Source organism: Atta cephalotes (assembly GCF_000143395.1).
Source record: "Atta cephalotes unplaced genomic scaffold scaffold00050, whole genome shotgun sequence".
Lineage (NCBI taxonomy): Eukaryota > Metazoa > Arthropoda > Insecta > Hymenoptera > Formicidae > Atta > Atta cephalotes.
The window spans coordinates 394,820-408,755 of NW_012130114.1; the positions used below are offsets into that span (position 1 = coordinate 394,820).

The 13,936-nt window shown below is 29.7% G+C and overlaps 1 protein-coding gene across 1 annotated transcript in view; it reads right to left on the bottom strand.

Annotated features, from left to right (window-relative positions):
• Positions 1 to 701: 701 nt before the first annotated feature.
• LOC105622942 (dihydropyrimidine dehydrogenase [NADP(+)]) overlaps positions 702 to 13,936 on the bottom strand; it is a 71,949-nt gene continuing 58,714 nt past the window's right edge. The window contains exons 12-16 of the mRNA XM_012204350.1: positions 11,963 to 12,225; positions 1,395 to 1,571; positions 1,104 to 1,328; positions 866 to 1,023; positions 702 to 774 (exon numbers count right to left, since the gene is read on the bottom strand). Of these exons, the coding sequence (XP_012059740.1) occupies positions 702 to 774; positions 866 to 1,023; positions 1,104 to 1,328; positions 1,395 to 1,571; positions 11,963 to 12,225 (896 nt within the window). The remainder of the gene's footprint in view (positions 775 to 865; positions 1,024 to 1,103; positions 1,329 to 1,394; positions 1,572 to 11,962; positions 12,226 to 13,936) is intronic.

Genomic DNA, 13,936 nt, shown 5'->3' on the forward strand with positions numbered 1-13,936 from the left:
CTGGTAATGACTTGCGAGAGACAGTTCAAGCTGGTAAAGTTGAAGTCAATCGTAAGATATTTATTTGTATTTGGGAAATACGGTGACGACTCTCGGGAAAAAGAGAGTCAGTCGTCTCTGACGAAAAGAAGGAAAACTCGACGTTATGTATTGCGAGATTAGCGAAATTTATAAGCCCGAGACCTATGTTTATAATTTTATGTTTATAATTATTTGTACAACCATCTCAATCAATAATAAAATATATAATATAAGTAAATTATGCCACAATAATGAAGAATTACTCAAAATAGGGCATCACCACTTGAAAGAGTAGGCATTCTTTTTATGGGAAATTAACGGTATTAACTTTATTTTATTAATTTCATTTTTTATAAAAAAAATCGAGAAAGACATAATATATAAACAACAACAAATCATAAAATTTATTATTCCTTTTGCGACTACTTAATTAGTTAAACTAAAAGTCTAAAATTTTGCACAACAGATTGTATCCTCAAACCCATTAACTTTAGTAAATTTCGTCAAAATTTGGAATGTTTTGAAAAATGGATTGTTCACTTTTACGTGAAATACTTCATATATAACATTATTTATTTGTTTGATATAACAATAATTCCATAATCAATTATTTGTACGTAAAATAATGATATAATAATGATATAATAATATCTTTTTTGATGGAAACGTAAATCTATTGTTTAACAAATTTCGATTACATTCTTCGGCGATACTCCCCTTTTAATTACATGCGGAATCGTTTTCGGGATCATACTGAAAATAAAATGAATAAGAATAAATTGAAAAACCAGACATTTGAAACAGAGAAGCGTAATAAAACAAATTAGATGTACTTGCAACTTACGTGATACAATCGATAATTGGGCAGACGGATAAGCAAAGCGTACAACCGGTGCAATCATTTGTCACCATTGGAATGTGAGTGTTGGGATCAAAGGTGATGGCCTGATATCCAGAATCCGCGCAAGCCATATAACACTTGCCACAATTTATGCACATGTCCTGGAAATAATAGCAAGTAAATACAATATTGCATTTTAACAATAAAATAAATTGAGTGATTAAAATATTATTTAATGTACATCATCAATCAAGGCGACCACTTGCTTCTTGTTGTCCAATTCGTTGTAGCTGCCAATATGAATTAATGCTTTGCCGATTATGTCCTTAACAGCAGGTATCGGCGCAATTGGTTCTAGAGCCGGTCGCATCGCCTTAACGATCTTATTCAAAGGATTCGAGTTCGCTTTTAGTTCAGCTATTTTTTGCTCACGCAGCCTTTGATACTCGCCGAAATATGGTATATTCTGCAGAAGTATTTTTTTAACTATTTTGTTTTATTTATGCAGATATTAATAACTGATAATTCTTACTTTGCCAAGGGCGTGTTGCAAGGATATGGGTTTGCCCTTTTGGTGTTTAAATGTCGGTGGGCTCTGTCCATTCCAATCTTTCGCCTGTACCAAGCTCTTTAGATATAACAACGTTTTCAAACCGGTCACGTAATCATCTATCAATGTGAAGTCTTGGTTTTGAATGGCACTACAAACCTATGTATTAAAAATATTCGGTTAATTTTTTATTCACGATACTCGAGCAAAAATTTTTCTTAGAATTTTTTAAAATTTCTGTATAATTATAACTTTTTAAAAAAGATAATTATTTACAATCACTAGCAGATTTTAGACATTCATCAAGGAAGAAGGCGATTTATATATTTTTGAGTTGATTTTTGGATTTTTGATTTCTGATCGTGTGCCAATTGTAACGAATGAGTAATAAAAAAAAGAGAAAATTATTTTACATCATTCTCATATCTTTCCGTCTTTATTATTTATTATTAAATTTACGCACTAGCAAAATTTTTTTTAAGGTTAACAAAAAGATAGACTATTTGAATTATCATTAGCCAAGTACAGTTATATTGAAAGTACAGTTATATTGAAAGAGAAAATGTGATTGGAAGAGGAAACGTGTGAATGAATTGCAATATAAAAAATTCATATAAAAAGAATTAAAGCCATTTGGATTGGAAGAAAGAATCGTTCAACAGGAACACAAATATAGGTGGCTCACGTAAAGTGTTATAAGCTAATAATTTTAAAAATATTTGTCCTATCAAAAAGTTGTTCATGAGAAAGTTTTATCTATTTGATTTTAATGTAAACAAAAATCCGCTCTCGCTCCTCTTGAAGAGGGGCAATATTAAAGTTTCCAATGGAACTTTATAAAATACTCTATAAAATATTACATATTAGAATTCTACGGGAAAAATAAATAAACTTTGTCTGAAATATTTCTTTCGAAAATTCTTCTATCAAAAGCTATGAATATTTAAACTTTAAGGTAGAGTACTTTCAAACTAATGATAAAAACATAAATAAAATTCATTATTCTTCATTATTTTTTGTTTTTTTTGATTATATTAAATCGATCTGTCGACCACTCACATTCAAACATTCAATCACATTCACTTATTAATTCTTTCTATAAAATTTTGTGTAACTCTAAACAACATTTCTGGGATCATGCTAGCGCAAGCTTCACGTATTTTTCGTTTTAAATCTTCTTTTGTCATAAGTGATTCAAACATGACTTTCTCTTTGACATAGCGACTATAAAAAATAGTTCAAAGATGTAAGATCAAGTGAACAAGGAGGCTATTGAATAGGACCACCAACCTATCACCAAATATTTTGTTTAAAAAAGTACGCTTTAGAAAAATGAGGAAAGACATCATTTTGTTGAAACCACATTTTTCTTCTCAGTTAAGCGGTAATTCTTCTAGAATTAGATGAAGATGATTGCTCAATAAATCACAATAGAATTTAGTATTAACAGTATCATCAAAAAAGTATGATCCAATTACAAAATCGCCAATTATTCCACACTACATTTAGTGATCAATGATATTATATTATAAAGCAACTATATATATCCATTTAAGATTCTCATGTAATCAATAGTGCATAGTGCATACTACGTCTATTACAATAATATACCCAATGTTGATAAATTGTGCATCATCAGAAATGTTTTGCAAAGATAAATTTTCTATCACGCATCCCCGCAAAATATTAAACAATGCTCAAAATCAGCTTCCAAAAATTTTTGATATTCAAAATTAATGATATGGATGAAAATTTTGTATTTCCAATATTCTGTATTGATGATCGTGTAACTCCAGATGTGTTTGTTAATTCGCGTTGATATGTCGATTTACTTCAATTGCCGTGTTGACACTGTTATCATTATTAACTACTGGATTTGCTTTTTGTCTTTTAATTGTGCTTAGTTGGTCATGCACGCGTAAACGTTTTTCCACACAAGCAAATACCACATGCAATTTTTCGATACCATAACGTTCAAAAAATAGTTGTACTGCAAGTCGAAAATTTTTCTCCCAAAATCAGCAACATATCGTCTTCCACGTCAAATCGAGTCATTTTCAAGATTTTCGATATTAATAGCATGAAAATCACCTTAGAACTAACCATAAAACTTTTATTTACACTTTCTAATAAATGTATAAGTGTTTATGTTTTTTTAGTTAATATCTTTGTTTTTATTAGAAGACATAGAGTTCTTCATATTAACTGGAAAAGTATACATAATAAATACAAATACACATGATCTACTGAGCAATCTCCCTCTATTTCCAGAAAAATTACTTACTACTTAATGTGAGAAGTTTTAAAACGAAGAATACATGAAGCTCGCGTGACCCCAACAGAAATATTGTTTAGACAAATTTATAGAAAGAATTAATAAATGTTGAATGTGAATGATCGACAGATCGAACATTTAATACAATAAAAAGAAACAAAAAAATAACGAAATCTTTTATTTCAGTGCTCGCAAAGATTTGCGATTGATTCCGGTAAGCGACCCGTACTATCGCTCGAGGCTCGGCAGCCGAGCGGCAGCGCTCACGTGACGTTCTGACTATAAATTATTCAGTAAAAAAACATGTTTCAATTATAATTTGGCGGAAGGTGCGCTCCCAGTATATTTCTGGTATAGAAAGTCCTGAGTCAGAGCGTCACGTGAGCACTCGGCAGCTCGACCACCGAGTCTCGAGCGATGGGGGTCGCTCGCCCGGCAATCAGCCCAAAATATGCAAATCTTTGCGAACATTATTTTATTTAATTTATGCTTTTATCATTAATTTGAAAGTACTCTACCTTAAATTTTAAATGTTCATAACTTTTGATAAAAGAAATATTTCAAACAAAAATGAATAACAGAAGAGCTAAAAGCCAAATTTTTCGTATATTTAGATTCTTAAAAACACATACGTTTTCGACTTATTTATCAAATCATTCTTAGTGTATATATGTCGATAAATTAACGCAAATTTAATAAAAATCATAAAACGGTTAAATACAATTTTTGCAAATTATATATAGTTATGTAAAGTGGTGGACTTATTTCATGTCTGTTTTTTCATCGCAACAATGCTTTTTCTCTTGTCATCTTCATAGATGACAAGACAGAAAGCAGTGTTATATTCTTCTATTACATCGGTCGCAATTTATCCGTAATGATAATAAAATTATGAACATGTAAAGTCATTCCGCAAAATTGTGCAAGCACACATTCTGTTATCAAATTAATACCATAGATTATAAAAATTAAAATGACAATGAATGAATGCTATCGTTATATTCGAGAGTATTTAGTATATATATATATATATATATATATATATATATATATATATAATCTTTATTTAATTGACAACTATATTAAATATTACGTGATAAATAAAATAATTGTATATATATCTCAAGATTTAGCCAGAATAATCCAGTGATTGAAACAATTCGTCAAATTAATTTAACAGAGGCAAATGCGATTAGAGTTGAGAAAATTAAAAACAGTTTAGAAATTACTAATGTTATATTACAGCGTGTGAGCGACATTCTGATGTTTTATAATATCTTGTTAAAAGAGTAGAAGAGGAATAGAGATAGGAAAAGAATAATGGAAGTGAAGGAGAAGGAAAGAAAAGACTAGGAAGAGGAAGAAGACTGCAAAATCAGTAAATAAAAATTAGGTAATGCTTCAGTATCATTTTGTTTGTTTAGTCCCAATTTTTGCTTTTTAATATAAACCATTTCAGAGATCAATTTTTTATTATACGATTATATATAGTTTCTTATCTAAGATTTTTACATTTTTCCAATTAAAATTATGATTAATACGATGGTCATCACCGATGGAAAACTAGTCTTTTTATTAATATCCGAAATGTGTTCATTTAATCTTGTTTTTAATTTTCTTTTGATTTGTCCCACATAACTAATTTCATAGTCCTCATAAGATATTTTGTAGATAACATTTTGATTAACTAAATGATCTAGTTTATCTTTATCTCTAGTTATGAGATTTTTTAATGCATTTGGAATTGAATATGATAGTTTGCAATTACATTTATATGTTATAAGTAAAAAACTTTAGAGATAAATTTAATATATGGAAACTTTAGAAATAAATTTAATATATGGAATTTCTCATGAGAGATATGATAAAGAACTTCTCTTTAATATGGATTTTCTGCGTGTGATATTTTAATCTTTTATCTATTGTTGAAAAAATAAAAGAAAGAGGATAGCTATTGTTTAGAAAAATATGAATAGCATCGACCAAGTTTTTTTCGTAGAAATAAGAATGAGACAATTTAATTATTTTATCTATGAAACCGAAGATAACACCTTTTTTATAATTCAAAGTGTGGTGTGAGTAAAAATTAAGAAATCTCCCTGAACAAGTGACTTTCCTGTATTTATCAAAAATAATCTTATGGTTGTCAACCATAATCATAGTGTCCAAAAAACTCAATCTACCCTCAATGCCGATCTCCATAGTAAATTAAAATCTGACATGTAAGGAGTTAAAGATTTCTAGTATTATATTAGTGCTATCCAATAGAGCTGCTAAAATGATGTCATTCACATATCGCAAGTAGAACAATAAATTTACAAGTAATTTTTGGATCGCTATTTCCTCAAGATCCTGTATAACTATGTCTGCAATAATTGGCAACAAGGTGAGCCCATCGGAGCACCAAAAACCTGTTTATAAATTTTATTATTAAATGAAAAAAATGTAGAATTAAGAACTAGACTGATGGCGATTAAAAATTCTTCTGATGGAATCTTTATCTTTTTTGATATGGATCTCATCTCTTTTTAATACTATTTAATGCCAATTCTACCGGAATGTTAGTGAACAAAGACATCAAGTGATGTAATTGGAATCAAAATGGATTTCATTTAGTTTCTCGATCAAATGGAAGCCATTTTTTTATATAATTAGGAGCTTTCGATATACTGCTAATAATAATGTTATATAAGAATAAGGAATAGAATAAGGATTAGAAATAATGGGCTGTTAATTGAAGAAACAATAATCCTTAGAGGACTAGGTTTATGGATTTTTGGTAAACCATATGCTCTAGGTAGATTACTATCAGTCGTAAGTCAGTTATTTTCTGTATGTGGAATCATCAATAAAGCCACTCTTTTTCCATCTCATTAGTAGAGAACGTAATTCGGAAGTCAACTTAGTTATATTTTGTCTATTATTATGTATGTATCCATGTCAGAAACATTCTTCTCCATATATAATCAACTTTGTTTAAAACAACAGTGACATTATCCTTGTCTGTTTTTGTAATTAATAATTCTGGATGGTTTTTAATGAATTTATTAGTTAAATTTAGCCACTTTAAATTAATTTTTCAATTGAATTTAAGTAATTGAAATCAGTGTAACACCTATTCAGAATCTGAATAAAATTATTTCTGACAAAATTAATGACATTCTCTGACCTACCGCTTATTTGGTTTTCAATATTTTTAATAAATTCTATAACTGTTTTGTCAAAATTGTTTTTACTAATAGATAGTCCCAAATCCTTTTTTTAATTGTAAAACAAATTGGACTTCGTTAGGAGAATGTCACTCAAATTATCCAATCAGTTATTTTTCAAAGTATTGGATTGTCCGGAAAGTTCGTGCTGATATTGAAGGAAAATTGAAACGCAGAAAATTTAAATTTTAATATACATTTATTAAATTATATAGGTTAATCGGCACGAACTTTCCGGACAATCTAATATATAGAGGAGAATCCTCTTCAAATTCCTTTGAAATATTTCAGACAAAGTTTATTTATTTTTTCCCGTAGAATCCAAATCTAACATTTTATAGGAAGTTTATTTGAAACTTTAATGTTATCCCCCCCCCCCCTCCCCCAAGGGAGGGAGCGGATTTTTACATAGTTAGAAAAATCTCTCGAATATATAAAATTTTCTCATGAACAACTTTTTGATAGGGAAAATATTTTTAGAGTTATTAGCTTTAACACTTTACGTGGGCCACTCTGTATATATATTATACTTAGATTTCATTGTATAAAAATTAAAGATAATACCATTTGAATTATATTCTTTATTTTATTTGATAGGATTTAACTTAGCCCAAGTTATTGATATCAAATATTTTATACAAATAATATATGTTATATCAACTCTCAGTATCCGCAAAAGGTTAGTGTAACTACAGGTAGTACAAGTCCCCTCTTATTCCTGCCGATTTTCAGTTCAGATATTCGAATTCGCTTTGAGTGACTGAGGCTGTGGGGAGGGGGGATTTGTACCACCTCTATTCCTTTGCTTAGTGAACTTTAATTCGCCATTAGTTACGAAGTTGTAACTGTACAAAGTGCGTGTCGGGGTTACCCTAATTCTTTGTTTGTACAATGTCAGAAAATCCGGACTGCAAAATAATTGAAAAAACTGCTGCGAATACTCTACCAAAAATAACGTTTTGTATAATATATTTACAAGATACTTGTATATATATAATTGAGTATATTTTAACAAAAATGTAAAAAAATAAAAAAGTATTGGGAGTACAAATTAATTCGGTCCGTTTCCCTAAGGATAGCTCCAGCTGTTGTGAATGATGGTTCATAGTGACAGCTGATTTTGGCGGTTTCAGAGAGGTTAAAAATCTGCTAACAATATATTCAATTTATATCGCTTGAGTTTCATACAAAAATCTTGATTTTTACTGTGTTTGAAATGTCGAATTTTGTGTTAACTAAGCAGCATTTGCGGAAGATTTTGATTGTCTGCTTTAATTGGAAGAAAAGCAGCTGAAGCCCATCGAATGCTTGTCGAAGTTTATGGTGACACTGCTCCAACTGATAAATCATGTAGGGAATGGTTTCAACGTTTCAAGGATGGAGATTTCAGCGTTGAAGACAAGCCTCGCTTTGGACAGCCAAAAAAATTCGAAGATAAAGAATTAGAGGCATTACTCGAAGAAAATCAGAGTCAAACGCAAGAGGAGCTTGCAGAATCATTGGGAGTAACTCAACAAGCCATTTCTGTATGATTAAGAGCTATGGGAATGATTAAAAAACAAGGAAATTGGATGTCTTATGAACTGAAATCGAGAGATGTTGAAAGGCGATTTTTCACTTGCGAACAGCTGATTCAAAGATAACAGAGAAAAAGTTTTTTGCATCGGATTGTGACTGGAGATGAGAAGTGGATATTCTACGATAACCCCAAGAAGAAAAAATACTACGCTAAGCCCGGTCAATCGTTGCCATTGACCTCAACATCAACACTATGGTCGAACATTCATGGTTCGAAGATCATGCTCTGTATTTGATGGGACCAAAAGGGTCTTGTTTACTATGAGCTGCTGAAACCTGGCGATTCCATTACGGGCGATCGGTATCGGCTACAATTGATTCGTTTGACCCGTGCATTGCGAGAAAAACGAACGCTCGGCTTTATGTCGCTAAAATCGTAAAAAAATATTTAGAAATGCTCAAAAGGGATGTTTTACCGCCGTATTTTCCGGACATTGTTCCTTTTGATTACTGGTTGTTTCGAAGGATGCAGTAAGTCACTGGTTTAACTTCTTCCGCAGAAATCGAAAATTGGCTTCAAAATTGAATTGCCTCCAAAGACGAGTCATTTTTTCGAAATGGAATTCGAAAATTGCCTGAGAGATGGGAAAAAGTAGTAGGCAGCGATGGACAATACTTTAATTAATCTGTTCATTCATTTTGTTTTGAAATAAATGCACAAAAAAAACGGACCGAACTAATTTGTATTCCCAATAATACTTTTTCTCTTTAAAGTCGCCATTTTTTTATTAATAATTTTATTAATAATTATTGTAATTACATATAATAATAAATTGTTAATATTTATCACAGAAAAACGATAGCACTTTTTTAATTTATTTCTATCAAAAATTTTCTATTCAAAAATTTTCGGTTTATAATTAGTTTCAATAAAACTAAAAAATCATTTCAGTTTGGAAATAAAAAAAATTGTTTTTAGAACAAATCGCAAAAATGTTTTTAATTTCTTGAAGTTCAACTCATTAGCGCTGTTGATTTATCTATAATATAATAAAATCTACGAATAAAATCTTTTTCATTTATTTTTGACAAAAATATGACAATTTGAAAAAATTCGTTTTTCTCACATTTCTTTCTGATCTCTTTTTACTTATTGTAAAATATTTCTCGTGGTATGTGATATTTTCGATTTTCCAACTAAAAAAATTCTTTTTTGTCTTCGAACGACAGATTTAAAAAAAATAGTTAAAATCGATGCACTACAATCTGAAATACATGCAAAAGAAAATGCTGGGTTAGAAATACCCGGATGTAGATAGGAATTTTTTTTGAAATATGTACTTACTCAAACAATACAGAAATATTGCAGCAAAAAACATTGCAAAAATATTTCATTGCAAGATTGCAACATTGCAAAAATATTGCAAAATATTGCTGCAATATTCAGCAACGTAAAAATGTTCGTTTTAAAAATATTGATACGTAATGTTGCAGCAATATTACAATATAATATATACACAATATTAGATTTTGCGCACAATAGAGGAATACTTGCAGTATTATTGCAGAAACATTGTAATAATGCAACAATATTGCTGTAATATTATAACGTTACTGCAATATTTATTATAAGATTTTGTACTATATAAATATAATATAAAAAGTTAGAAGTAGGAATTAAATGTAACATACAATGAATACAAATAAAATATGACTTCATAATTAATTATGTTTTTATATTTTATAGATACGTTCCAATATCTCTGCCAGTACTAAAAATCTACAGTATACACGTGAATTAAATAAATATGAACTATAAATTTTCAGTTTCACTGACTGTGCATATCAGAATACGATCTATGCATCTTATATCTTATATCTTATTGTTGTGTCCATTGTGCATTATCATTTAATCTTACATTATCTTTTAGTATTATCATTTATCTTTACTTCTAATTGTTCTAATTTTATGTCTAAATTATTTTATGTCTAAATAGGCGCAATTCCTATAAATTATAAACATTATGGAAACGAACATAAAGTGTAAACGTAGTCAGTTAATGTAGATTAACTTTAATCTCGGTTCAACTTACTCTTCATCTTTTTCTAATCTTTAGAATTAGAAAAAGAAGATAAGTTGAACTGAGATCTATATTGGTAAAAATGAACATTAATCGAATTTAATAATATTTGTAGTTAGAAACTAACCAGTCATTCCATTTTTCAGAGGAATATAGTTATGAGATTGGTCAGTTTCATAACTATAGATGTTATGAAATCCGATTAGAGTGTGCCGTACAATCATTAATTCCTATTCTTTCATTATATCCAGGTCTTTACTTTATTGGGTTATACACAAATCAATATATACAAGTCTTAACACTGAAAGTGAGTTTTCTAGCAGAGGTACAAATCGACATAGTGATAAGAATCATTATGTCTTTGTTTCTATTATAATTGATTTTTAAACAAGGACAGGATGACTTTTGTGTCAATTTGTGTCTCTTGCTAAAAATATTTTTAAAATATTGTTGCAACATTGCTGAAGTAATATTGCAAAAAGAAGTCTTCGCAATGTTTTTGCAACATTGTATTGCAATATGTAACATTGAAATGTTGTAGCTTGTAGCAATGTTGCTACAAGTCTGTGCTGTACGGATAGAGTTAATATTATGTATTTAATTTGGTATAGGATTTAATTTGATACCAAGTTATTGATATTAAATCATTTTTTATATAAATACATTATTAGAGTTAAATAAATAATAGACAGTACCATTTGAGTTTTTAATTTTTAATTTGGTACAATAGTTTTTTTTCGAGAAGTAATAATTTTTGACAGAGAATTAAAGTTACCATTACTTGAATTAAAATAAGAATATCTTCAATAAGAATATCTTTGAAAAAGAATTAAAACTATTATTTGAGATAGTAGTTGGAATAATAAAAAGATATGTAACGTATTACTTAGGTTTTATTTGAGAAATATTATATTATATTTGTATATTATTAGTGCCTTTTTTCACCTTTTTTAAAAAGATAAATTAAATAATTACTTAAAAGTTTCTCAGATTTCTTACATAAATTAGTGCGTTTTTTCAGAAATGTTGAATAAGTATATTTTTTTCAGAATTCTTTATGTGTATGTATATCTATATGTGAATTTTAAAATATTCTAAAATTTTTCATTGTATAATTTCCGAAAAAAATTTAAATATATAAAAGATTAAAATTAAAAATTTATTTTTCAAAAAATTTTATTTAAAAAATAAAAAAGTCTTAGAAATATTTATATTGTGAGATTTTATAAAAATTTTTATCATTAGGGTAATATTATAAAATCAAATAATTTTAATATTATAAAATCGAAATATAATTTTTAAGATTTTACAATTTTCATTTTGTTATAAAATAATTTTTCTAGATGTCAAATTTATCGTTTCTCAAATGTTGAAATTTTAAAATAATGAAAAACAGTAATAACAAAACAACACAAAAAAGAGAAATATGATTTAAGAATAAGGATGTTATGAAAAATTCGATGATACTTGAACGACTGATGCACCGCAATGCAGGAATTGCAGAGCGACGTCAGCCGAGTCGACGCCACCAGTGCCGAGTATCGGGAATCCTGGAAGATGCCTTGAGATTGTTGAAATTGCTTTCAAGGCTTGGGGCCTAGTTGCGTTTCCTGACACCCCGCCATACGTTGTGGACTTATTGAGGCCGACTGCCGGCCACGGAGTCGCATCAGCGTGCAGTCCCATTAATCCAGATATTGTGTTAATAGCAGTAATGCCATCAGCCTTACCTTTATCACAAAATGGGTTATTAATTAAAACATAAAGAAAAAAATAGCAAATACGATATGAAGTCAATTTAATTGTTACAGGCGATAGCCTCTCTAGAACGTCAGATTGCCAAAGGGAAATGACTGCGGACAAATCTTCTAGAGGAATTGGCTGGAGATTTTCTTCTACTAGGATAAGTATTAATTAAAATGAACAATAAGAATCTTTATAACGTTTTTTAGGTTCTTTATAACTTCTCACACTTTCACAGGTGTTATCTTCAATGATAAAAGGTTTGCAGGTTATCTCTGTATTTCTATCCATTGCTAATGCTCAGTAATGCATTAACAATGGATAGAAATCTTCTAGTATCTAATCTAAAAGAATATCTTATCCTAATCTTATTGGACAGTATATTTGAAAATTCAACAAATGGGAATAATGGCCATAATAGTCGAAGTTAAATCTTTTAATGCTCAAATAATTTAATGTGAATTAACATATACTATATACTTATATATTATATCATATATTTATTTGAACTGCGCGCCGAAATTTTTTCGGCCTTAAACACGTAGCTAATTTGCTAAAATAATATCACAATTAAATTTTTGATAAAACATTTAAAGAGATCTTAATATACTAGAAATCTGTAAATAGATTTATTTATTGTGAAAAATATTACCTCGGCCAGGAGTCGAATCCGAATCTTTTGCAATTCGTGCGAGCGCTCTAAGCTTTTAGACCTTTAGACTACCGAGGCCTTAGCAATATTTTTTGCAATAATCAATAATAATCAATAAAAATTTTGATCAGAATTATTCAATTATTCCTTAAATCTCTATTGCTTTCTGGAAAAAACGGAATATTTCTGATTGGAATCCATTCCGACTTGTTCTATGATATAAGACGTTCTGATTCCGTTTCGCTAAGTTCCGGTTGTGTGACGAGAGTATGATAACAGTCAAAAAGATTAATGCAATCATATATGTGCATTATCTCAAGAGTGATCTAGAATGATCTCTGGTCGATCCATATGTTCTTTTATAAACCATAATGATGATTTCACCATATGAATGTTTAAATATGAGATTTACTGTCGACGTTTTGTAAATATTATTTTAATGTGAGGTTTAGTCCAAATATGCTGTGAAAAATAATCACATGAATTTTGCCATTTGAACGCTTGAAATCTATGTGTTTCAAACTATCATTCAAAAAGTATGTCAAACATATCTAGCTAAGCAACAATTCGACATCCAAAATATATCTAGAAAAGTTCCGTCGCTATGTTGGATGTTTAAAATATGTCCCATGGATGTATTTATAGATATTTTAGAGATATCCAAGATTGTCAATATGTCCAATTTTCAAGCAGTGCGCTACATCGCCACTAAAGGGACAAGCGACGTTCAATTACTCTATTTAAAAAAATCATTTCAAATAGGATAAAAGGAGCAGTATGATGAGATTTTTCGGTGAAAGGAATCGAATGACATTTGATTTGTAGACTAGCAATCCGCAGATCCGAATTCGATTTCATCTGCGCACACACACACACACACACACACACACACACACACACACACACACACACACACACACACACACACACACACACACACACACACACACACACACACACACACACACACACACACACACACACACACACACACACACACACACACACACACACACACACACACACGCGACCGACGACGACGACAC